This window comes from Meles meles, chromosome 4, assembly GCF_922984935.1.
Source record: "Meles meles chromosome 4, mMelMel3.1 paternal haplotype, whole genome shotgun sequence".
NCBI classification, from domain to species: Eukaryota; Metazoa; Chordata; class Mammalia; order Carnivora; family Mustelidae; genus Meles; species Meles meles.
Window position 1 is genome coordinate 77,036,007 of NC_060069.1, and position 25,479 is coordinate 77,061,485.

Sequence of the window (25,479 nt, forward strand, 5' to 3'; positions counted from 1 at the left end):
GGAAGGAAAGAACAGGTATTTTTACATTACAGAGATGAAGAAATTAGCATTAGCAATCTCTCCCTATACCCCTTCCATTTTAAAAGTTTATTTATGGAAAAGTTATAATACTCCTCTATTTTTTATTGTACAAATGTTAATTATAGCTACAGAAGTTTTAAGCTATTGAGTCTTTACTACGTCAAGGTACTGATGTCATATTGCCAAATCTTTAAATTGCTTCCAATACCATTCACTCCCATCTCCAAGTCTTACCTCTGCAGCATCTGTGTTCTTTACGACCTCTGCTGCTTTGTCCTCAAGACTTTTTAGTTCTGCTGTTAAATCATCTACTTCTTTCTCAGTGTCTTTTATTTCTTTCTCTGTGCGAAAGACGGAGTCTTGTGCTTTTTTAAGATTTCTAAACAAGCAAAATGATGCATTAAAAATGTGCTAACAGGGGATTTGTTATCCTGCTTTTGAGAGTTTACCAGAAAACTTCATGACACTGAGAGATTTTACTATCACAGATTTTAAAATTTATGATTTCTGGACCATCCTTGATATGGTTTTTATGTTATACATACACTTCTGGGATAGTGTATGTTTTATTAAACTGAGTATAAATTAATGAAACCTAAATGATGAAGCAAAGTTGTCCATTGTATTATTATATTCCTGTCATTTTCTTATCTGATTGGAGATCCTTAAATCTCTACACCCATGAAGTTATACCTTCAAATAGATAATACCTTCCAGTTAGGGCAACGTGTGTTTCCCAAGGAGGGGAACAGGACATTTTTCCCCCTTAATAAAAGTTACTTCTACTTTGACCAAGTTTAGACAAACTTCTGCTCCTAAGAAACAAATGGTTTATTAGTGCTTTATCTACCTTTGAGCCAAAGACACTGGAGTAATTTAACGAGGTAAAATTGTAACAAATTGATTATTAAGATAAAAAAGTTATTTACATTTTAACATTTTATAAACATATTTAAGCTTTAGTTATCTAGAAACACCAATACTCTAAAAATTGATTTAAAAACAAGACCTATGACTGGTTAAGACAGTGGAGTAATGCAATTAACTAAAAACTAAGTTACCAAGACAATTTTGCTAATTCTCCTAGATCTGGATCTATTTAATAACAACCTAGCTACTCCATGCCAGAGAAATAAAATAGATTTTTAGGTTCACACAAGTGGGGAGTTACAGAACTGTACTTTGCCAAGGCATATACCTGTTCACCACTTAAAAGACACACACACACCTCCAATGGTCATCATAAGTGTTTATAGGTTTCCCTTTACTAAAATCCTATTAGATAAAAACATGTTATATAGGGTTAATAAGTAATAGCATGCTTTCCATGCTTTTCCAACATGGAAGCAGGAAGAAGACTGGTTAGGGTTAACATACATACTCTACCTGTCAGCAGTCTTGATTGCTACTTGGGCTTTAGTAATAGCAGAAGCACATTCATCTAATTGCTTATTTATTTTATCAAGTTTGTCTTGTTGGGCCTTGAGTTTATGGTTATTGATTTCTACGATAATATTGTGTAATCTTTTAACCTCAGCTTCTACTTTTCCAGCTCTCTCAGCCACGTCGTCATATTCTGAAATAAAAAGAAGAGCTCAATTCATGTTTCTAGGTTCACACACTATCACTTACTAGATGTAAATTTCATCAGTCATATGACTTAACCTGATGCATGCAAAATAAATTTTAGACATTTGGGGAAAAGTGTATCTCAAATAAATCAGAACACACTATGTCAACAAATGGTATTGTAACCACACATGGTTAAATTCTCTGGCTTAGCCATAGCATAAGCCACTCATTTCTTTCTTACTTTTTATTTATTTATTTAATTTAACAGAGATCACAAGTAGGCAGGGAGGCGGGGGGGGGGGGGGGTGAGCAGGCTTTCCGCTGAGCAGAGAGCCGGACGCGGGGCTCGATCCCAGGACCCTGGGATTACGACCTGAGCCGAAGGCACAGGCTTTAACCCACTGAGCCACCCAGGCACCCCAAGCCACTCATTTCTTAATGGCTTCATGCACTCAGGCTCTTTTCAAAAATCTTTGCAAGTTTTTCTTAGGTACTTCCTTGATTATTGTTCTCAATGATTTCTACCCTCGGACTATGTGCCTATTAACTTGCCTGTGGTAAAACCACCACCACCACCACCACAAAAAACTATGGTTATTTTATTTTGTTAACTTAAAGTTCTCCCTCACATGTTACAACAAAGTAAAGGAGACAGGGTAACTGGCACTTTTCTCTGTGGCACAGAAAACTAAAAGTTACATTTCCCAGATTCCCTCCTATCTAGGTTTCAGACATAATTTGGAAGGCATACATGATGAACAGGACGTGTTTCTACTGGCAAGCAGGCATAGAGAAATTTGCATTTTCTCGGTGGCATTAGAAGTTCTGGTATGCAGTCGAAAGCTCTGTGAGTATTGTCAGGCAGTAGCACTAACGTGGACAGTGGAAATTACAGTAAGCACAACGGGCTTCTGTTGTTGGTAGTTGCAGGATCACCATAGTTTGAGAGCAGACTTTCTGTGTAAGAGGCAGTATAGATCATTTGATGGTTCTTTAGAATAGCTCTAGAAATGATTCTTCATTGTTCAACCTAAAATTTCCTTTAGTTATCCCAATGATTCTGTAAACAATCTAATGCTCTCTTAAACAAATGCATGCACTATATAAATTCCAATTACACTAGCCAAAGTTGATTCTATTCTCCATTTTTTTTTTCTAAGAGAGCATGCTCATATATATGGTGGGGTTGGAGGAAGGCCACAGGGCAACAGTAGAGCAGTGGCAGAGGGACAGAATCTCAAGCAGTTTCCACACCCAGCACAGAGCCTGACGCAGGGCTCAACCCTAACATCATGACTTGAGCCAAAATCAAGAGTTGGATGTTTAACTAACTGAGCCACTCCAGCGCCCATCATACATGAATTCTAATCACTATACAATATAAGAAGAATGAAAGGTGACAAAAAGGTGAAGAGTTCAAGCTACTAAGAATACTTACAGAGGCGCCTGGGTGGCTCAGTTGGTTGAGCTTCTACCTTCAGCTCAGGTCATGATCCCAGGGTGTGGGGATCCAGCCCAGTGTTGGGCTCCCTACTCAGCAGGGAGCTGGCTTCTCCCACTCCCTTTGCCCACAGCCCCCCTACTTGTGCTTGCTCTCTCGCAAATAAAATCTTAAAAAAAAACCCCCAAAAACTTGCATCTAGAAAGGCAAACAGTGAGCTAACTTATAGAAAGAGAGTCCCATAAAGCTTCTACAGGAGGTATATATGGGCATTTGGCAGAGGAGGAAGTAGGATTTACTGAGAACAGGATTGGATGAGGATTTAATGACTGCTTCTCCTTCACTGTCTCTTCTCTGCTCGATACGTTGGAATTCCAACAAGTCTCCAAATCTTACAATTTTACCATTTCCATGTTTTTGTTCTACATTGCCAGAGAATTCTTTCAATCTATTTTTTTAAGCTTGAAAGCAAGCAAGTGGGGGAGGGGCAAAGGGACAAGTAGAGAGAGAATCCTGAGCAGACTCCATGTCCAGCAGGGAGCTTGATCTCATGACCTGAGCCAAAATCAAGAGTTGGATGCTTAAGTGAGCCATCCAGGTACCCCTCAGCCCATCTATTGAATTTAATTCCAACACTCATTTTTTTACATTTCTGAAGTCACCAGTTGGCTCCTAAAACAGTAACTTCTGCCTTTTTTGGTCTTCTGTATCCCCCTTTTATCCTAAGGATATTAAATATACACATTTAAAAGTTCTATATTGCCAACACTAGTAATCCCCCTAGTACTCTATTGAATTATTTTGCTTACAGTGTCAATATTCTCTTAAGTCAAAATTCCATTAGGCTGTCAGTGTGCTCTGCTCACTAGCTTCAATGGGGGCTGGCACCATAATTTATACTTGGGGGATGGGTCAGTATGTCCCTGCAAAGGTTCCAAATTTTAAAACATTTTCTTCCTAGTTTTCAAGTTATCTACTATGCACTTCTTTCTTCTTCTTTTTTTTAAAAAAGAAGTGTGGTAGTAGTGGGGCACCTGGGTGGCTCAATGGGTTAAAGCCTCTGCCTTTGGCTCAGGTTGTGATCTCAGGGTCCTGGGATCAAGCCCCGCATTGGGCTCTCTGCTCAGCAGGGAGCCTGCTTCTCCCTCTCTCCGCTTGCCTCTCTGCCTACTTGGGATCTCTCTGTCAAATAAATAAATAAAATCTTAAAAAAAAAAAAAATCTACAGTAGCATGTCTATTAGAAGTAGGAGGAAAAAAACTGGCATATATAATCCATAATTTTGAAGTCATTATTCTATAACCACCTTGCTCTCTTTATTCTCTAGACATTACTTTTAAAATTTTAAATTAATGTAAAATGAAATATTTAATTTTAAAGATATGCTTGCAGAAATGGGTCCTTTAGAATAAACATTAACACAATCTATTGATAATATCCAGGATTTCCATGAGAAGAGCTATATATGTATATAAGGCCCTTAATAAAGTCAAGGCTTCCTTTTCAAATAAGAATGAAATACAGATTCTCTGTGAAAGTGTTGTTATAAATGACACATATACATTTTTGGTCTTTCAACTGACAATTACGTACCAAGAAAGCAATAAAAAAATACTGTGGTATTTGTGGGGAAAGAAGAGCGTGGGTTAAGTTAACGTGTCCACAATAAGAAAATATAGATCCAAAAGAAATGCAAGGAAAAAAACAAACCCTGGTCACATAATGCCACTTCCCTGTCCATCACTCTCCAGTGGCTATTTTTCTTGGAGACCTGGCCTATAATGCCCTATATTATCTGGATTCTTCCTTTACTTTAGCCACTCTGGCTTCCTTGTGTTCCAAGATACTCCCCATACTTTTGCCTCAGGACCATTGTACTTACTCCTCTATGATCTTAGAATGCTTTTTCCAAGTATCACATGGTTAGCACTCATACTTCTGTTCGGTCTCTGCTCAAGTATCTCTAATAGAGGTCCATCTAACCATTGTGTCTGATTCCCATCCCCTGTCCTGTTAACTCCTGTTTTTTTTTTAATATTTTATTTATTTATTTGACAGATCACAAGTAGGCAGAGAGGCAGGCAGAGAGAAAGGAGGAAGCAGACTCCCTGCAGAGCAGAGAGCCCGATGCGGGGCTCGATCCCAGGACCCTGAGATCATGACCTGAGCCGAAGGCAGCAGCTTAATCCACTGAGCCACCCAGGCGCCTTAACTCCTATTTTATTATCACTTAGCACCACCCAATATAAAATGTAGTATGTTTAGCTTCCTCTCTGATGTGTGAGGTTCTTAAATAGAAGGGCTTCATTTTGTTCAATGCTCAATCACCAGCACCTTAAACAAACCTGGCCATGTCCAGTACCAGATGCTGAGTGAATATCTTAATATTAAAAATTCACACAAAAATAAAAAAGTTAATATGAGTAACTGCTGAATATTCAATGTGCACGTGCATAGTGGACATGTCTACTTAACATATTTTACTTCTTTTTCTTTTGGAAGAAAATTGTCATATTTGGAAGAAAACTGTCACTATTTGTCCTCCTGGGCTCACAAACGGAACCATAACAGGGGTCTTTCTTGAAGATGTGACAAAAGGCTTACAGTGTTTGCTAGAGACGCTAGCTAAAATATTTTAAGTCAGGAAGGGGTCTGTCATCATAACCCATCATGCTTTCCTCCCATAAGATGCACATCTATGTTTGATTGAAGCAAATATGGAAAGGGAAGCAGGGCTGCTGAAGTACATAATCAGTGAATTTCAATTTCAAAGACAATTCTGGCTGTAAGCCCATGAATTCCCTTTCGTAATTTATGAGATTGGTGGTACACTTACAGGTACACAAGAAAAAAACATGTTTTCTAAGTTTTCAAAGACTATTTTTCTTCATGTGTGTACCACTTATTTCCTGCATGCTTTTGTTTAAATGATACCGTTTCCTAAATCTATAAAATAACTATCTTGGAGGGTAATTGTTAGAGATCATGAAAGATTATAAATAAAGAAGGGAGAGAGTACTTTAGGTCTGGTAATCAACTAGAATTTCTATGTGAGGCCTTTAGGGGAGACAATCCAATTGGAGGAGAGGATTGGAGGCTATTCTGAGGCTGCTTTTAGAAACCATATGAAGCCAAGAAAAAGGGGCATCTGGGTGGCTCAGTGGGTTAAAGCCTCTGCCTTCGGCTCAGGTCATGATCCCAGGGTTCTGGGATCGAGCCCCACATCGGGCTCTCTGCTTGGCAGGGAGCCTGCCTGCTTCCTTCCTCTTTCTCTGCCTGCCTCTATGCCTACTTGTGACCTCTGTCAAATAAATAAATAAAATCTTAAAAAAAAAAAAAAAAAAAAAAAAAGGGTATATCATCTCTATTAAAGAATGCCATGGGGCAGGGCACCTGGGTGAATGACCAGCTCTTGGTTTCCACTTAGGCCTCTGGCTCCAAACTCAGAGAGGAGTTTGCTTACAGATTCTCTCTCCATCTCCCTCCCGCCCTCAGCCCCTGCTCGCGCTCTCTCTAAAATAAATTAATCTTAAAAAAAAAAAAAAAAAAAAAAAAAAAAGAATGCCATGGGGTTTAGTAGGAACACAGAAGTCTCCCAAAGCCATCTCATTGTACTCCCTTGGAAATCTAGAAGAACTGCTTGCAGGAAAAGGCACTAGGAAAACGTAGAGGTGCTAAGCAGAGGGGCATCTTGATCCAAGATACAGAGACCATGAGAGGAGAGTAATAACCTGGAAATGGGAATGATAGGAAAGAGGCAGTTAAAAGTCAGCTTTGGGGACACCTGGGTGTCTCAGTGGGTTAAGCGTTTGCCTTCAGCTCAGGTCATGATCCCAGGGTTCTGGCTTTGAATCCCGCATGGGGCTCTTTGCTCAGCAGGGAGAGCCTGCTTCTCCCTACCCTCACCCCTCACCCTCCGGCTCATGCTCGCTCTCTTTCTCTCTCTGGGCCAAATATATTAAGATTAAGAGCATGGGTTCTGGAATCAGACTGCCTTGGTCCTCAATTCCTCTATCACCACATGCTGTATGACCTTAGGCAAATTATATAAATGATTCTGGGGTGCCTAGGTGGGTCACTTGGTTAAGTGACTGCCGTCAGCTCAGGTTATGATCCTGGAGTCCCACATCAGGCTCCCTGCTTGGCAGGGAGTCTGCTTCTCCCTCTGACCCTCCCTCTTCTCACGCTTGCGTGCTCTCTCAAATAAATAAACCAACCATAAGCCATTCTGTGCTTAAGTTTTCTTATCAAATGAAGTGCTTAATAGTACTTAGTTTATAACCTTTTAAGAACAAAATAACAGAAACCATGAAACAGAGATGTAACTTGCACAGAAGTATGTGACTGCTATTTTTAGTCTATAAACTGCTACATTAAACACTTCAAACATTAAAAGCTTATTTTTAACAATCTCAAAAAAAAAAAAAAAAAAAAAGCACGTATGAGCAAGCATATATCTTTAAACATACCTGTTTTGAAAACACTAACATTTTCTTCTAGTAATTTCTGCTTTTTTTTGTCAGGGGCTGTAGCAAGTACATTAGCTTCAAGTTCCTTAACTTGGACATTCAAATATTCTTCTTGCTCTGATAAACGCTACAGAAACGTTTTAACATTATGTCAATATTTTAACTAATAACATTTGCCTTAAACACTTTAAAAGAAATAAAGACACTTAAAATCTTTAAGAAAATACTATCAGTAAAAGGGCAGAAAACATGAACAATTAGTATAAAACATGAAAATGGCAAACAGAAAATTTGTAATTCATCGCAAAAATGAGTTAAAATGCCATTTTTTGGGGTGCAGATTAGCAAATTTAAAATATACTGAAGACTACACCTAGTGTTCAGACTTGGAAAAACAATTACCTGCACGTTACTAAAAGTAAAGGAATCAGAACCATCTTTTTGAGAACAATTTTACATTATACAATAATGCCTGAAACACTGTACCCATAGTGGGTAATAATTTTAGGAATCTAACCTAATAATTGGATGACTGTATAAAGATATACCTAAAAAGGGTTATTTATTTATTTTGAAGATTTTAAGTAATCTCTAGATCCAACCTGGGGCTTGAACTCACAACCCTGAGATCAAGAGTCGCAGGCTCCGGGGTGCCTGGGTGGCTCAGTGGGTTAAGCCGCTGCCTTCGGCTCAGGTCATGATCTCAGGGTCTTGAGATCGAGTCCCGCATCCGGCTCTCTGCTCAGTGGCGAGCCTGCTTCCCCCCCCCCCCCCCCCGCCTGCCTCTCTGTCTACTTGTGATCTCTGTCAAATAAAAAAATTAATTAAAAAAAATACCTAAAAAAAAAAAAAGAGTCTCAGGCTCCACTGACCAAACCAGCCAGGTGCACCTGACAAGGGCATTTTAACCAAAGCAATATTCATGACATGGAAAAGCATTTATCAAATTGTGATACAAACAAAAAGTTCAAATGCAGCTGTAAACAAAGTAAATTTACACTGGTTTGGAAAGAAAACCACAGTTTACTATGAAAAGTTAGTATGACTCATTAAAAATCTATGCATATATCCATATCTACCATAAACAAACACAAACACAAAGACTAAACATTTATATTAAAAAGTTGAAGGATATACATAAAAATTAAGGGTGATAATCTGGTTATTTTCTGCAAACCATTTTTTTTTTTTTTTTAAATAGTGGGTATGCACTGCTTTTCATAATTAAGAAGCACTCTTCTTTGAAAAGAGAATGAACATAAAGGCTCACATAGATGTTAAAGGAAGACTCCATTAAGTATAAATGGAAGTCAAGAATAGCTGTGGTTAGAGCAAAACTGCAACAGGGCATTTATCCATTAGTACTAAGGGAAATGAAATCAAGACACAAGATTTCCATCTAGAGACCCAATCTCCTCCCTTATATTCTAAAATTATAAGCAAACAACGAAATGCTTCTGCCAAATGTTACTGAATTCCAACAGTTTTAGCTAATACTGACAAAAGAGTACCTGGATGCTTGCAGTAAATTTTTCTAGTGTATTCCTCATTTCTTGTTCATTATGCCTTAACTTAACTACTGCTTCTTCCAGTTGCACTTTTTGCTCCTGGATTTGCACTGCTTTTTGAGAGTCTCTCTGCAACTGTGATTCCATCCTATTTACCTACAAAGAATACCAGAGAATAAGTTAACTCCAAGAGTCATTTCAGATTAGCAGCCAAATCAACCAACGAATGAAGAAAACTGAAACTTGTGATTTTTAAAGACGAGAATAAAACCAAAAATCCAGTTCCATTTCACAATCCTAAAGCTTAGGAGATGGTCAAACTGATTTCTGCATCACATTTTAAGTGCTATATAGTTACCTATTACACCAAGAAAATTTTTAAGTGGAAGCATAGCAACTATTTCAAAATATGAAAAAAAACAAAAACCAAACAAATAAAACACACAGAAAACCCAAGATACACATTTTTGGAAAAAGTTCGGTATCTAGGACATTGAAGTATATGTTTTTAAGGAATAGAAAGTATAGTGTTCCCAGGGGATGATGGAACATGGAAGTTTTTTCTAGACATTTTAACATTCTCATATACTTCTGGTCATGTTAAAATATTCTGAAATAAAATTTGAAAATATGTATCAGAAGTCTTTGCTATACTTAAATTTTTTTGAAATAGAAAAAACAATTACATACTGCAACAATAATTATATGTGGAAAAACATTAAATGTCAAATGATGAGTGGTTAAATTATGAAATATCCATATGATCCAAATGTAATACTAGGAAGATACATATGTGGAGCATATATTTTCTAATTAACATGTTTTATTTTTAGAGCTTTAGAGGGTTTTACATTTTAAAAAATTCCCACAGCTTATGTCATTTATACAAAATTCAATCTGTTAATTTAAAATTTGAGTACGCTTAGGCTGAATTTTTTATAGTATGTATACTACATATCAAGCTTAAAAGGTCTGACTATAATTTTATATATGCTGACCTCTTCTTCTGAGATTTCAACAACAACTGATGAACCCATCCTTCCTTTCATCACTTTGCTTCCACCACCAGTCATTGTACCTATAGAACAGAAGTCAGACTTAGTTGTCTCCCCCAATGAGATTAAATAAACTCAATGCCAGGAAAAAAATGATTATTACCTGACTGTTCTATGATTTGCCCCTGTAATGTCACCACTCTCCATCTTCTATCTTTTTGATATGCTACTCTTGTGGCTTGGTCTAAATTGTCAGCAACTAAGGTATCCCGTAAAGCAAAGTAAAAAGCCTGGCGAATTTTCTCATCTTTTACTTTTACTAAATCAAATAACCGAGGAGTATTTTCAGGAGTTTGAATTTTGGTCATTTTATTTGCCCACACTGTCATCTAAAAGTTAAAAAAAAAAAAAAAAAGTATTATTTCAGGTATCATTTCAGTAAATAATATACATACATGTGTATCAGGTAAGATCATGTACACAAGGTTCTGAATATCTGCATAACTGAGTATTATTCTACTATTATTGGAAAAGAGTTACTGTAAAATTCTATTCACAGATGATATATATAAAATCCTATGGAATACACATACATGAAACTATTAAACCTAGTACTTCAGCAAATCAATATACAAGTTAATTGTATTTCTATAACCAGTAATGAATAACCTAAAAATGAGATTAAAAAATTCCATTTATAAGGTCATATTAAACAAGAGAGAAAACCTCCAAAACAGGAATTTAACAAAAGAAACAAAGAAAAACTGTATAGTAAAGGCTATAAAGTATTATGGTGTAGATTCAGACCTAAAAAAATAGAAGACACCCCCAGTTTCTAGACTGTTAAGGTTTAAAATTAAGACGGCAATACTACACAAATTGATCTACAGATTCAATGCAACCTGCATCAAAATCCCAGTTACCTTCTCCTCCCCCACCCTGAAACTGACCAGCTGATCTTAAAATTCATATGGAAATTACAGGGACTCAGAATAGCCAAAATAATCTTGATATCAAAGAACAAAATTCGGGGTGCCTGGGAGGCTCAGTCGGTTAAGCATCCGACTCTTGATCTCAGGGTTGTGAATTCCAGCCTCGCACTGGGCTCCACGCTGGAGGTGGAGCCTACTTAAGAAAGAAACAAAGGAACAAAATTAGAGGACTCCTGATTTCAAACTTTTTTACAAAACTATAGTAATTAAGACACAGTGTGGTCCTAATGCAAGGACAGATATACAGATAAATGAAGAGTCCAAAAATAAACCCTTACATTTATGGTCAGTAGATTTTTGACAAGGATGTCAATGGGGAAAGAATAGTCTTTCCAGCAAATGGTGCTGGAACAACCGGACATCCACATACAAAAGTAGAGTTAGACCCTTGAACACGTATTATAAAATTAACATGGATTAAAAACCTAAATGTAAAAACTAAAGCTACAAAACTCACAGAAGAAAACAGAAGGTCAATCACCATGCCCTTGGATTATGACACACAAAACACAAGAAACCATATTAAAAATTTATCAAAATTTAAAAAAATTATGCTGCAGAGGAAACCATCAAGAAAGTAAAAACAACCTACAGAATGGGAGAAAACCTTTGCAAATCATACATCTGACAAGAGATTTGGACCCAAAATACAGAAAAAAGACTTACAACTTGGTAAGACAAATATACCAGTGAACAAATGAGCAAAGGATTTGAATAGTTCTCCAAAGACGATAAATAAGCAAATGAAAAAATATTCAACATTAAGCAATCAGGAAATGCAAATCAAAACCACAAAGAGAGGGGTGACTGGGTGGCGCAGTCAGTTAAGTGTTCAATTCTTGATCTTAGTTCAGGTTTTGATCTCTGAGTTGGGAGTTCAAGCCCCATGTTTGGGTTTCACACAGGGTATGGAGACTATTAAATAAACTGAAAGCTTTTTACATTATGGGTAGGACATGGTACAGCAGCAGTGGGAAAATTTGTCAGTTCCCCAAATAGTTAAAACAGTTAACAAATAACCCAGCAATTCTAATCCTAGGTATTAACCAAAGAGAGCTAAAAACATGGGTCTGCACAAAAATCTGCATATGAATGTTCATTGCAGCATTATCCATACAGCCAAAACATGAAAAAAAAACCACAAATGTTCATCACTGATGAATGGATAAACAAAAGGTGGCAAGTCACAGAACAGAACAGCTTGGCAATAAAAAGGAATGAATGTTGATGTATCCTACAACATGGATAAATTTTGAAAACCTAAACTAAACCACACACAAAAACCTATATATTGAATGATTCCATTTATACAAAACGCCCAGAACAGGTAAATAAAAAAGCAGATTGTAAGTTGTGGGGGGTAGGTAACTATGAATGAGTAGATTTTTTTTTGGAGAGAGGAAAATATTCTGGAATTAGTGGTCATGGTTTAACAACCTTATAAGTACACGAAAACCCACTGAACTCTATACTTTAAAATGGTAAATTTTATGATATGTGAATTTTATCTCCATAAAAAGTTTTTGGTTTTGTTTTTCTTTAAAGTAGTTATTGACAATGGAAGTTAAAAAGAGCTTCCAGTCACTCTAATATTGGAATATATATTCCTTTAGGGGAGGCATTACAAGGTTTTTTCCTATAACCATATGTCCCTAGGACCTAAAATAATCCTCAAAACACATCAGGTGTTCACTAAATAACTATAAAGAAGAAAACTAGGGTTCAAAAATCAAAAAGTAGTTTTCACTTTAAAATTATATTAAGGTAATTATAGGTAGCTTATTAGAATACCCACCTTATCCAAACCTATAAAGGTTGCAACTCCAATATTTTGTCTTTTAAGGAAGTTCACACAGTCCTGGGCTGTATCAATAGAATCAACAACAATGTAGTCTAATGCATGACAACAGGAGGAAATAGCAACATCGTATTTTTCATCAATTGCTCCTAAATCCCCCTAATAATTAAGAGGAAGAGAAAAAAAATCAATGCATAATCAGTAAGAAAGGCACAGGATCATTTCATTACAATTTCTACAGACCTTTCATTACTTTTACTTGAAAAACTACTTATGCATGGTATAAATAATATAAAAAGGGCATGCAATGAAAAATGTGTTCTTCTCAACCTTCTCCTTCTGCAAAACCAATTATGACTAGTTTTTAATATATCTTCAAAAAAATTTAGATATGCAGAATTTGAATTTTTAATGAACACAAATGCAAAAAACTTTGTTGCATGAAAATAATGTGAAGATTTAAAAATCTTTCAACCTTAAAAAAAGTACTACGGCATAAGCAAAATAAATTCTAAAATAACAAAATTTTTAATTATTGAAGGCCAGCTAAGGTTATTTAAGTCCTAATGAAACACATTTGCCTACATATCTATTAATCAGCCATTAAGCAGCATCCACAGACTAGATTTTTCCATGAGAGCAAAATAGAATCACATTATCTCCCAAGAAAATAAGGTGGAAGTCACCTGACATAAAGATATGGAAGTAACCATGCTGGGTAATTTTCATTTGCCCTTATGAATCATTCTTTTTCTGCTTCCTTCTCTGGAAGGTTGACTCAGAAACTGTACTAATTGGTACCCTTAGTTCTCCAGCTTTAGAGAATGTGAGGTATCAGCTCGAGATGGCATGGTAGAGATGAATGGGGCTGAAATATTTCCCCATTTCCCTCCTGCCAGCCTCTAGCTATGACTATAGTTCCCTTTCCTCTTCAAGTTCGGGGGCAGTAATGGTCTCCACTACTGCTAGTCTTGGGTTTCTATATTACCCCTCGTTGATTTCCCTACATTCTAGCCACCAACAACCTTCAGTATAATGGTATAAAACACAAAATTTATTAAATTCTTGTTTTTATAAAAAGAATGAAGTGTTTTTGTTAAATTTCCTTATCACAACCACCTAGTTTTTTTCTTGGTAAGAAAATGATAGTTATCTGAAACTAAAAAAGAAAACTTACTTTTAATCCATACCCATAACCCATACCACAAAGAATTTTATCAAGCCTGAAGAGCAAAGTGTTTGAAAATCAATGTCTTTTAAAACTAAAATAAATGTTATTTCATGTACAATAAGTTAGTATTACAGTTCTTTAAGTCAAAGGAAGAAAATTATTTACAATGTCTTTCTTAAGAAAAATGTATAGTCATTTCCAAAAAAATCTACTTTACCAATCTTCCATATATTCCTGGAATCCTGCCAGATTTTTTTTCTTGAATTATTGCGTCAAGGACTTTCCCCCTACTTCGATTCATTGCTAAGGAACTCTTTGCTTCTTCAACTTTTTGAAAAAGATCACGAACCAAACTTTTTAATTTTATTTCTTCTTGTGTAAGTTTTTGAAGTTCTTTTTCTTTCTAAAAGTGTAAAGTGAAGAAAATGAATTCTAGAAGCATATGCCTAACCATAACATAGAATCAGTTGCAATGCCTCATAAAAAAAAGGAAAAGACCAATAATAAACACTTGAACCAGAACTAAACTTCCATCTTGCAACCATTGAGTCTAGGTTTGAAAATATGGATCAGTTTTCTATTTTAAAGGAACATAAAATTATTTGAGTCAATAATAAGGAACGTAAGTGTAATATGGTTCTGGTAGTACACTGACTGATGAGTTGAGCTATGGCTGTGGAAATCCGTTTGGCACCACATAGTTATACAAAAGTGTGTCTTACTTCTTTAACATTTTAAAAATTATTTTATATATTTGAGAGTGAAACCATGAGAAAGGGGAGGGTCAGAGGGAGAGGTAGACTCCCCACTGAGCAGACAGCCCAATGTAGCACTCAGTCCTGGAATTCCAGGATCCATGACCTGAGCTGAAGGCATACACTTAACCGACTGAGCCACCCAGGTGCCCCAGTGTATCTTAATTCTTAATGTCCACACTAATTAAAAATGGACCTTGGTACAGGACCCAGAATACAGGTTACTGGACAGGATTATGGTTATACTGTGCTTTGCATTCTAAATAATGACAGATATTTATATTTATTATACATGTATTTTTTTTTTTTTTTTAAAAACCATAGCGCTTTAAAAAAAGATTATTTTAGAGAAGGAGAACATGTCGCCATGAATGGTTGGGGGGGGAGGACAGAGGGAGAGAATCTTCAAGCAGACTGCCTGCTGAGTGCGGATCTCCCCTCCCACTTGGGGTTCTATGCCATGATCCATGAGATCACAACTGAGCTGAAACCAAGAGCTGGATGCCCAACTGACTGAGCCCACCCAACTGCCCCCAAAATGCAGTTTTGAAAGGGAACATGGGAAATGAATAGTACTACTGCTATACAAAAATGTCAGGCTGCCAACAAGAGGAACCATACACATGGATACAAAACCCCAAACTCTCAGTTTTTCAATCTCTTAAGTTAGAGCAGCCACTTTTTTCCTGACATTCTCCCTATCTCCTGGCATTAAAATATTACCTCTATTATTAGTCATGGTATCAAGTAAAAGCTCAAGTTACAAATATAATTTATCCCCAAATAAAATGAACCACCAACAAGACAGAAGTGGTCACTAGATAAAATTTTACATTTAAATTCTAGTTGGCTATGAAATTCCCTGATGACCAAATGGTGTACATTTACTAAAATAAAAAGGTTTTCAGTATAATTTCTCTTCAAACAGCATTTTCTATTGCCATCTTACCCAATGAGGGTCTTCAAATTAAAGCTGTGAAATTCCTTAGAGACCTAATTCATTCAAGATAAGGACGGGAACCTAATAAAGAGCTAAGTTAGATATTTTAATTTGTTTAAAACAGTATGCAGTCCCAACAACAACAAAACTATATCCTTAAGTTAAAAATCAGAAAAAATATACTAAGATATATGTAAGAATGAATATAGAAACCATCTATTTAGGTTTTTCATTTATCCCTGCATAAGTTGCTTACATTTAGATTTAGGGAAACACAAACTTCCTTTTATTTCTATGGGAAATAATGGTGGCAGTGGCAGTGTTATCTACTGTTTGACACTTCTGGGGAGAATATAGTTCCTTGATAGACTCAATTCACAACAACTCCATTCTTTTGGGGAAAATTACAGTAAATGAAAAAAGTAAATCTAAATGTATCAGTCACTTCAGATGTTTAAATTAGAAAAAATATATATAATGTATGAATTGATAACAAGGGTTGATAAATAATATTTCAGATGAAATACAGAAGCGAAGATTTACCTCCTTTAATTCCAGTTCAGACTGAGGGAGTCTTGCTTCTATTTCTCTGATTGCAGCTTTCCTCTCTTTGAGAGTCTCAGAAGCTGTAATTAGAGCTTCCTTGGCCTTACTTAATTGAGACACTGCAGTATTATAACGACTAAGATAGATATCAAGTTCTGATTGGGCAACATCCATCTTTGAACGTGCTTCATTTACCAATTTGCTGAAACCCATAAGTTCTTTCTCTCGACTCTGTTAAAATATGATGGACTCCATTAAATCTGAAATACACTTTCAAAGTTAAGCTGAAATGGAAACCATACATGTTGACTTCACCTTTAGAGATTCTATAAACATAACACATAAAAATAATTTTTACAAAAAAAAAATAATAATTTTTACACTTGGAATTGGACTAGTAGTTTTTGCCTAGTGGCCAATGTTCACTATACATAAAGTCTCTTCCCAACTAATTTCACAAGGGCTTAATGGACTGACGTAAATATGCTCATTTTGGAGATTAAAACAAAAAAAGAGTGGTCCAAAGAAAAACCCGAGTCTAAACTCTAGATCCATGGTCTTTCTACACTACTTTATCTGAAATGGTAAGGTATAAGGACTATTGAGCAGAAAGTTTCCTCAAGTATATTTATATTAAGAATATTTGTAAATTTTAGAGCATAGGCCAGGTAACCCTCAATACCAGTTATTATTTGACAAGTGAGCAGAAATTATGGGCTACTATAATTGACTGTGTAGATAGGAGGGATCTATATATTAGAATAATGGCAAATGAAAGGCCCTTACAAAAGCTCAATCCTTCCCTTTCACACATAAGGAAATAGATCCAGGACCAGGGGTTATGCGCAAAGTCATCAGATCATCAGTTTAAATGTCTGATGGTAAAAATCATCAACAGTAACATATACACACACTGCTCACTAACATATACATACACTGCTCATGATATTCTGAATGTTACGTATGAATTCTTTAACATAACGATTTCATGAGGTACTATCAATGCTCATTTTGAGGAAAATGTCAGTTTAAATACTTTACTCCAAGTTGTACAATCAGTCTTAAATGGCAGACACTCTGTTTTCAGCTACTATATTATGTTGAGGAATGAAGACACTTGGATGTATATCCTGGCTTTATCATTAACCCAGGATGCCAAGACACAGAGAAATACTCAATATGCATTAGATGAGCAAATGTGAAAATTTGTATCTATAAAGTATTATATCATAAAAGCTACTGCATTATCTATTGCCATTTTAACACTTGGGCATCCTACTTGTAAAAAGTTTGTAGTGCAGCATTAGAAGAACACGCCTCTATTCCAAAACAGAATCTACTAAATCTGTAATTAAAAAAAACACAAAACCCAAGAAAACTTTACAGAGATATACAAAGTTTGTACAGAAGTCTATAACTTATGTATGTAAGCCTTACATATCTATATGAATTTACTTATATAACATAAACCAATTCAACTCAATTACTAATTTCTACTCAGTTTTGTCAAAGGCTGTGAATATAAACAAAGATAGCTAAACTCTGTGCTTTATACTCTTATTGGGCAGATAAGACATCAATATGACCACTTCACTCTCATTAATAAGGTGCAAAATAGCTAACGTTTATTATTTCTAGGTACTTTATGTGAGAATACGTAATTTTATTTTCATGAAGATTCACAAGATGGTTAATATTTTCTTCCATTCTGAGAAGAGCACTTGAAGACATTACCCATGCAAGATTAGAGATAATAAATGACTGAAGTAGGATTTCAACCAAGAACTGACTCAAGAGCCATGGTTTTAATTATGCAAGTGCTATAGGAAAAAAGAAAGGTAAGTATCAACCTGTGGTTAGTGTGTTTCCATGTTTTTATAGGTATTAACCAATTAAATTATTTTCTTGGTACCTTAAAAGAAGAAAAAGATGATTTGACGAAATTAACAAACTTAAAAGACACATATAACAAAGTATTTGACATGGCACATTTCTTGCCATCACCGTAAATTCTCAGTTAACTTTTTAAAAAATGGGAAAGTAGAAAACAAAAAGGGAAAAGAGTCTAGGCTGTTTTTAGAAACATTAGATATTAGAAGTCCAAAATTATTCCAGCAGTTCAGTTTTTATTATTATTATGCTAAAACATTAAGTTAAAAAAAAAGAAAGTCACTAAAATAAATACCAACTGATAAAGAATCTTACCTCTTTTTCCTTCTGAAGCCCCTGTGTTTCCTGTTTAAGGCTATCCATAACTTCTTTTAATTTGTCTTCTTCTTTCTCTTTTTCCTTCTCTAGAGCACTGTTTCGAGCTGTTGTTTCAGTTATGATCTTCTCACTCTTGGCAGGTATACTTTTAAATTCTTCAACCTAAGATGGTAAAATAAACTTATTGGAGCATATGCCTTTAGAATAATATCATCAATATTTGACTTATTTAAAACTACTTCTCAGGGTCCTCTAAGTCTTCGTGGTTTCCTCTGTAAATCAGACTTGAATTAGCTAGCTTTAGCAAATACTTTAACCATTTATTGCATTTCTGTGCTCTCAGTTTAATAGAAAAGCTAATTCTATGAATTCCTCATTTGTTAAGGAAAAAAATCCTCCCCAGCTGGCCATCAGGTCTTTCTTCCTTCTGCTCCATTTTTAGGCTGTAACCACCCCTTTTCACCAATTAATACACTCAGACTATATGAAATTCCCAGACTGTCCCTCACAGAATATTGCAATTTACCACAGATTACTTTTATACCCCCCTGGCCTCCCTGAAATCTTAAATCTTTCACGATACCCTTCCAAAGTTACCATGTAGGACTAATACCTTATTCCATTAATACCTTTTGATAATAACCATTTACTAACATATGATGACTAAAAGCTAATACTTCTCTAAGTTACAACTGGCTTAGTCTTTCCAATTTAAGGGTTACTCTCAAATCCATATTTTTGTTTATCCTGATTACCCAGTAGCAGTTCAGTATTTCCTAAAATGATGACCCTCAAACACTGATTCACACAAAAGTTATTCTCATGCTGAGCATAAAATATTTTGTAAACAAATGTATTTGGAAAAATACAATGAAAGACTCCCAACTGATTATTAGGGATTCCTAGGAAACTGCTTCAAACTTCATTGTTTTTAGTCTTGTAACAGCTACTCAGCTCCTTGTAGATTTTGAGCTTTCCCTTCTCTTCTTTTCAAGAGGGAACTCCTACTCTGATATTCTTAACTTGAATTTTGTTGGAGGCAGGTAATATTTTTAGAAGTCCAAAATATATAACAAAAACATCTCTTTAAACCATTACATTACCCTAAGAAAACTATTTTGTGATCAAATAGAATGCTATTTTGGTAACCATTTCCCTAATAGTGTATGCCACAGAAAAATAAGCTCTAAAACTCAAAGCCAATGAATGCTATGATTTACTTTTAGAGAAAAAAAATCCTGAAAGTTACTATTCAGAATGCCAACCCATTTTCTTAAAAATAAGGACTGGTACATCTATGAAAAATATTGAAAATTAGATCTGATATTCAGATTCTTTGAAAACCTACCTTTTCTTTGTCTTTCTGAAGTTGTTTCTCCAGTTTCTTGGCTTTACTTGAAGCATGTTTTAATTTTTCCTGAACTTGAACATCTTCCAAATCCAGCTGTGTAAATTTTTCTTTGTTCTCCTCAATAAATTTTGTTATTTTATTCAGTTTCCTAGCAAGGAAAGAGAATTATGTCACTATTTTTGATATTCATTTAAAGCCATGTTATATGCCCTGCTGGGACACTGCTACTGTAAACATGTCCAGACTCATACGATGTGGAAAATCCTACAGCAATCCATTTTCAAACTGCACCTCCCACTAAATTTGAAGGAGCCATTAAGATGTGATTATGAGAGCTGCTTTGCCCTTCTAAGCTAGATAGGAAATACATTTTCCAGTGACTATAATGTCAAGGTATAGAAAGAGTTAACCATAAACTTAGGTGAAGTTCATTTTAAAGGAAAAAAAAAATCACATGGGAAGAGATACTGGTGTTACCAAATACCGACAGAGAAAGATCATGATAAAATTAAAAAAAAAAAAAAAATCTATCTAGAGTAACCTAATTCTCCCTCAGCTAGATTAGTGGACGGTTTATTCTTCAGACAACTAACTTGTCAGATTAAATGCTTATTTTTGCTGTGATGGTTTGAGTTGTGTTCTGCCACTAGGGGGCAGCATCCTCTGCTATTTTAATACCAGTGTTGGACATTCAATTTGTAATAATCAACTGGATGCAGGGCAATTAAGTTTATTTTCTGTTTGGAAAAGGAATCCATTTTATATGCTGGCAAAAGCATTACACTTATGTGCTGGCAGGAAGATTATGTAAAAACACACACACAACAAGAACTCAACCTAAATACTTTTAACACTTTTCAAAAGATTATTACTTCTCTACATCTTTTACAGCTTTATTCTTAGCTTTCATTTCATTTGACAGTATACTGCTCTTCTCATTAATTTCTCTGGTATCTTCATGAATTTTTTCCTTTTGAGTTTCCATTTCAGCAATTCGTTTCTGCAGATCGTAACTAGAAAGAAAAAAGAAAAAAAATCAGAGAACCTAAAATGCCATTTCTAAAATTGTGTAACTACTTCTGGTAAAACTGTTGTTTTTAAAGTATTCTTTTTTTTAAAAGATTTTATTTGAAGGAGAGAGAGAGAGAAAAAAAAATGAGCAGGGGGGAGGGGCAGACTCCCTACTGTGCACGGAGCCTAACATGGGCCTCCATCCCAGGACCCTGGGATCAGGACATGAGCTGAAGGCAGACGCTTATTTATCTGACTGAGCCACTCAAGCACCCTGTGTCTAAAGTATTCTTAGCTGCAGTCAATTTATCATTACTTAGGGCTGAGGGAGGGGGAGAGACAGGGAGCAACTGGAACATAGACCTCAGGGTCCAAGCTAGAATTAAGGACAAAATAGGTTCCATATAGACACAATTAGGTTGGCTATTACATGAATTATAGAGAATACATATGTAGAATTATTAAGTATATTAACAAACACTGGTGAACCCACCTCCCAGCTAAAGGTAGGATTCTTAAAAGTCAACTTTGAGGACTTCAGGGAAAGGAAGGACAGTAGGAAGGCCCCAAGTTCACCTCATCCCAAGGATACAAAAGGTAACACCCACATCAGTTTAAACCCAGAAAATGATGAAGACTGGCAGAAAGAACACTCTCCAGAGCTACATGTAAAGAGGCCAGCCACACTGAAAATGGTAGGAAAGGTGGAGACAGGCTTGGGACTACAGAGACCCAGGGTACTGTTCTTGGGAGGGAGGGGTGCCATGAGCATAAAAAAAGGGAGGGAAACAGATACATCAAGAATCCCAGGCATGGGGAAGAAGAATCCCTTTAACATAGGCATTGGTTGTTATAGGCTTTGAAAACTAGGGGGGCCTAATTATGACAGTTCTGATAATTAATGGAGTGTCACATCTGAACTTCAAATATCATCAGGCAGAGAGGAGAGGGTGAGAGGATACAGAAATCTGACCCTTAAAAGAGACAGCACAAAAAGCCAGAATGAGACAGAGCATAGAAGCAGCAGTATGAAAAACTGGGGTTTATGTGAAAGAAATTTATTTACTAATCTCAGAGCAAGTGCTGGACTGAAAGGTCAGACACCTTTAGAAGACTCTTCCAGAAACAAAGGAGCTGGCAGGAGCCATTTCCTTCCTCTATCTCCCAGCCTAGATACAGGGATAGCTGCATGAACAAATGCAATGCCAATACTCTCCACTTATCTTGCTAAGAGCTTGCACCCTTCCCCAATTCTCCTGAAGTCCTCCCCCTCTAATAAAATGCCCTTGGCGAGAGCCCACCCAAAGTGGTGCCATAAGCCTGGCAATGTGCAAGCAGCACAGACAGGAACCAGGACTGCTCCAAAGTGACACCTGCCCTGGGGAGAGGGGGAGACTGACTAAACACCAGCAGTGGGCTGGGAGTAGACACCTGGTCTGGCTGCAGACCCTGCTTACCAATGGAAGCTTCTCAAGGGACAAAAGGGAAAGTGTCCTACAGTTCGGTGCTATTGTATCCCTGGCAAATGCCTAGTCTGATTAAACTCAAGCTCAAAGTGGCCCCAAACCAGCTCACTAACAGAGGGAACAAACTTGCCCAAAAGGCAGAGAGACTATTGCAGACAACACTGAAGGCAAATGCAGCTTAGCCACATCAGTGGGGCACATGCAACACACACATAACAGATATCCCTGCAGTGGCAAGTTCTGGTGAACAGGAAATACTGCAATGCAGGACACTACAGCACCTCTTCATGAAGCCACTACTTTCAAGAGCAAGAGACGGACTTTCCTAACACACAGAAAACCACTGGACAAAATGAGAAAACACAGGAATATGTACCAAATGAAAGAGCAGGACAAAAATCGTTAAGACACCTAACAAAATAGAGATGAGCAATATGCCTGATAGATAAAGTAATGGTCATAAAGATCCTAACTGGACTTAAGAGTGGAGGACCTCAACAAAGAAACAAAAAACATAGAAAAGCACCAACCAGAAATGAACTCAACAACTCATATTAAAATACACTAGAAGGAATAAAAAGAACAGAAGGAAACAGAAAAATGGATCAGTGACCTGGAGGACAGGGTAATGGAAAGCAATCAAGTTGAAAAGGAGAAAAAAAAATAAAATAAAAATGCAGAGTGGGAACTCAGCAACACCATCAAGTGTAATAACATTCGTATTACAGGGATCTCAGGAGAAGAAAGAAATGGGGGCAGAAATTTTATCTGAAGAAATAATGCTGAAAACTCCCCAAATATGGGGAAAGAAAGTGAAAAATATAATTACTACATGATTCAGTTATTCCATTACTTGAATTTATCCAAAGTATAGGAAAACACTAATTTGAAAAGAAATAGGCACCCCCATGTTTACTGCAGCATTTACAATAGCCAGACTATGAAAATAGCCCAAATGTCCATCAAAAGGTGAATGGATAAAGATGTGGTATGGGATGCCTGGGTGGTACAGCTGGTTAAACGTCTGCCTTGGGCTCAGGTCAAAATCCTAGGTCCTGGGATTGAGACTGTGCTGGGCTCCCTGAAGTGGAGGGGAAGGAAGGGGAAGTCTGCTTCTCCCTCTCCCTCTGCCCCCCTGCATATACTCTCTCTCAAACTCTTAAAAAAAAAAAGATGTGTCATATAAACACACAACCATAAGAAAAGAATGAAATCTTAACATTTGTAGCATGGATGGATATGGATGGATCTAGAGAGTATAATATTAAGTGAAATAAGTCAGAGAAAGACAAACACCATAGGATTTCACGAGTATGTGGAATTCAAAAAATAAAACAAAAGGAACAAAGAACGAAAGACAAACCAAGAAAAGAGATTCTTAACTACAGAGAACAAACTGATGGTTACCCAGAGGGAAGGTAGGGGACAGGATGAGCCAAAGAGGCTAAGGGGATTAAAAGTATACTTATGAGTACTAAATATAAAATTGTTGAATCACTACAGTGTATACCTGAAACTAATATATAACAGTATTAGAATTAAAATGAAATAATCAACTTTAATAATATGGCAAAAGACCCTAATTTAATGAATTACATGAAAGTTTTTAGAATTTTTTTTCTATATCAGTCTCTTTTTCTCTACTATAGGAAAGACAGAGCTTAATGTTAGAAATAAGAACTGATAAATTAATGTACTTACATGTAATACTGACAGACATGATTCTTTTTTCTAAATATTTCATTTTCCAAGGTAAGAAATTCAATGGCAATGTTTTTCTCTCCTTCTAAGGTATCCTTTTCCTTTTCCACCAGCTTAACTCTGTTTAACTATGAAAATTTAATGTGTACAGATTATTCAAGTATGCTTTATATGTATAGCTTGAGTTTCAAATATACCCACATTGGTCAAAAACATCAACTATATTAATAAAACACTGAATTCTGTATTTCTTATTGGCATTTAAATGAGCAACCTAAAACAGTAGATTTCTTCAATAATTCTAATTTTAGTATTTGACTCAACAAAATCTGTTCAATAAAGTCTGATTTGCAAGAAAAGTCTACAGAAGACTCACCTTCTCTCCTCTGTGTTCATTTAATATTTCAACTCGCCGACACAAGATTTTAATAGGCTCATTTAGCCGTACGCAACCAATGATATCTTCTAAGTATTCAAGCATACCCTCATCATGTTCAGTCTGGCCTTTTGGTTTCATCATAGCGATTTGTTCAACTTCACCCTTAAAAAAAAAAGTTGTATTACACACTTACTGTGTATGTTTAGCCACATCATCTTAAGCGAGGATAGGAAACAATCAAACCCAACAGTAACCAACAACTAAATGATGTCCATCAGTAGTTTAATGAGATTTAATAAGATATAAATAAAAAAATGTTTTCTCCACTGGTATTAGGAGTTTTTACTTTCATAGGTGGTAATATATATTTGTACTCCCTTATACACTCTTACAAAATTATAATATACAATCACATACACGTATTAGAGCCAAAGAAAGATTCCCAATCTAAACAGTTCATTCAATATAATAAATAAAAGTATTAACTTTTCTAAGAAGCAAAACTCAGCAAGAAATTCACATAACCTACAATTACTTTGGCAACATTATCAATTGTTAATAACATAATTAGAGCTCCTGTTCTCAATGAATTTTCAAAAAGATCCTTCATGGCTCAACTGTAGTAGGAATCCGTCCCAAGATGGTGTATTATTAAACTTTCTCTATAAATCTGGTGTTGAGTTCCTCAAGAAGCACTAAACTTTATAAGGACATTTCAAACTTAATGCCCTAACTTCTTAAAATCAAGACCATTAAAGAAAAAAGGAAATTACCTACTTATGACCGAAAACTAAAGGTCATGGTACATATGAATTTGGAAAAATTAATTGCAATCATTAATATAATCACTTTAAAGTATAATTAAAATTCTTAGATTAACATTATTTGTATTTATGTAATTTAATTACAAAGGAAAAAAGAAAAATGCACAATCAGTAACCTTCAAGGCTGATTGCCAGGCAGCGATTTAGTTTATGGTGGAGAAAATTTTGTCTAAACATGCTGAGGCAAATGCTGCTGCTTTACTTCACAGCACAAGCCTGCTTGTGCTATTACAACAGAAGATGAGGCAAGTAGAAAAAATATACACTACAACTTTATTTCAGCAAAATAACAAGGGTGAAAAAAATCAAAAAGATATACCCATAAAAAGCA

The 25,479-nt window shown here is 35.9% G+C and overlaps 1 protein-coding gene across 1 annotated transcript in view; it reads right to left on the minus strand.

Annotated features, from left to right (window-relative positions):
• SMC4 (structural maintenance of chromosomes 4) overlaps positions 1–25,479 on the minus strand; it is a 38,989-nt gene that overhangs the window by 2,884 nt on the left and 10,626 nt on the right. The window contains exons 6-19 of the mRNA XM_046003158.1: positions 24,322–24,486; positions 23,946–24,073; positions 20,640–20,780; positions 19,765–19,915; positions 18,414–18,578; positions 16,206–16,439; positions 14,185–14,370; positions 12,794–12,955; positions 10,170–10,395; positions 10,010–10,089; positions 9,015–9,167; positions 7,504–7,630; positions 1,408–1,597; positions 256–400 (exon numbers count right to left, since the gene is read on the minus strand). Of these exons, the coding sequence (XP_045859114.1) occupies positions 256–400; positions 1,408–1,597; positions 7,504–7,630; positions 9,015–9,167; positions 10,010–10,089; positions 10,170–10,395; positions 12,794–12,955; positions 14,185–14,370; positions 16,206–16,439; positions 18,414–18,578; positions 19,765–19,915; positions 20,640–20,780; positions 23,946–24,073; positions 24,322–24,486 (2,253 nt within the window). The remainder of the gene's footprint in view (positions 1–255; positions 401–1,407; positions 1,598–7,503; positions 7,631–9,014; positions 9,168–10,009; positions 10,090–10,169; positions 10,396–12,793; positions 12,956–14,184; positions 14,371–16,205; positions 16,440–18,413; positions 18,579–19,764; positions 19,916–20,639; positions 20,781–23,945; positions 24,074–24,321; positions 24,487–25,479) is intronic.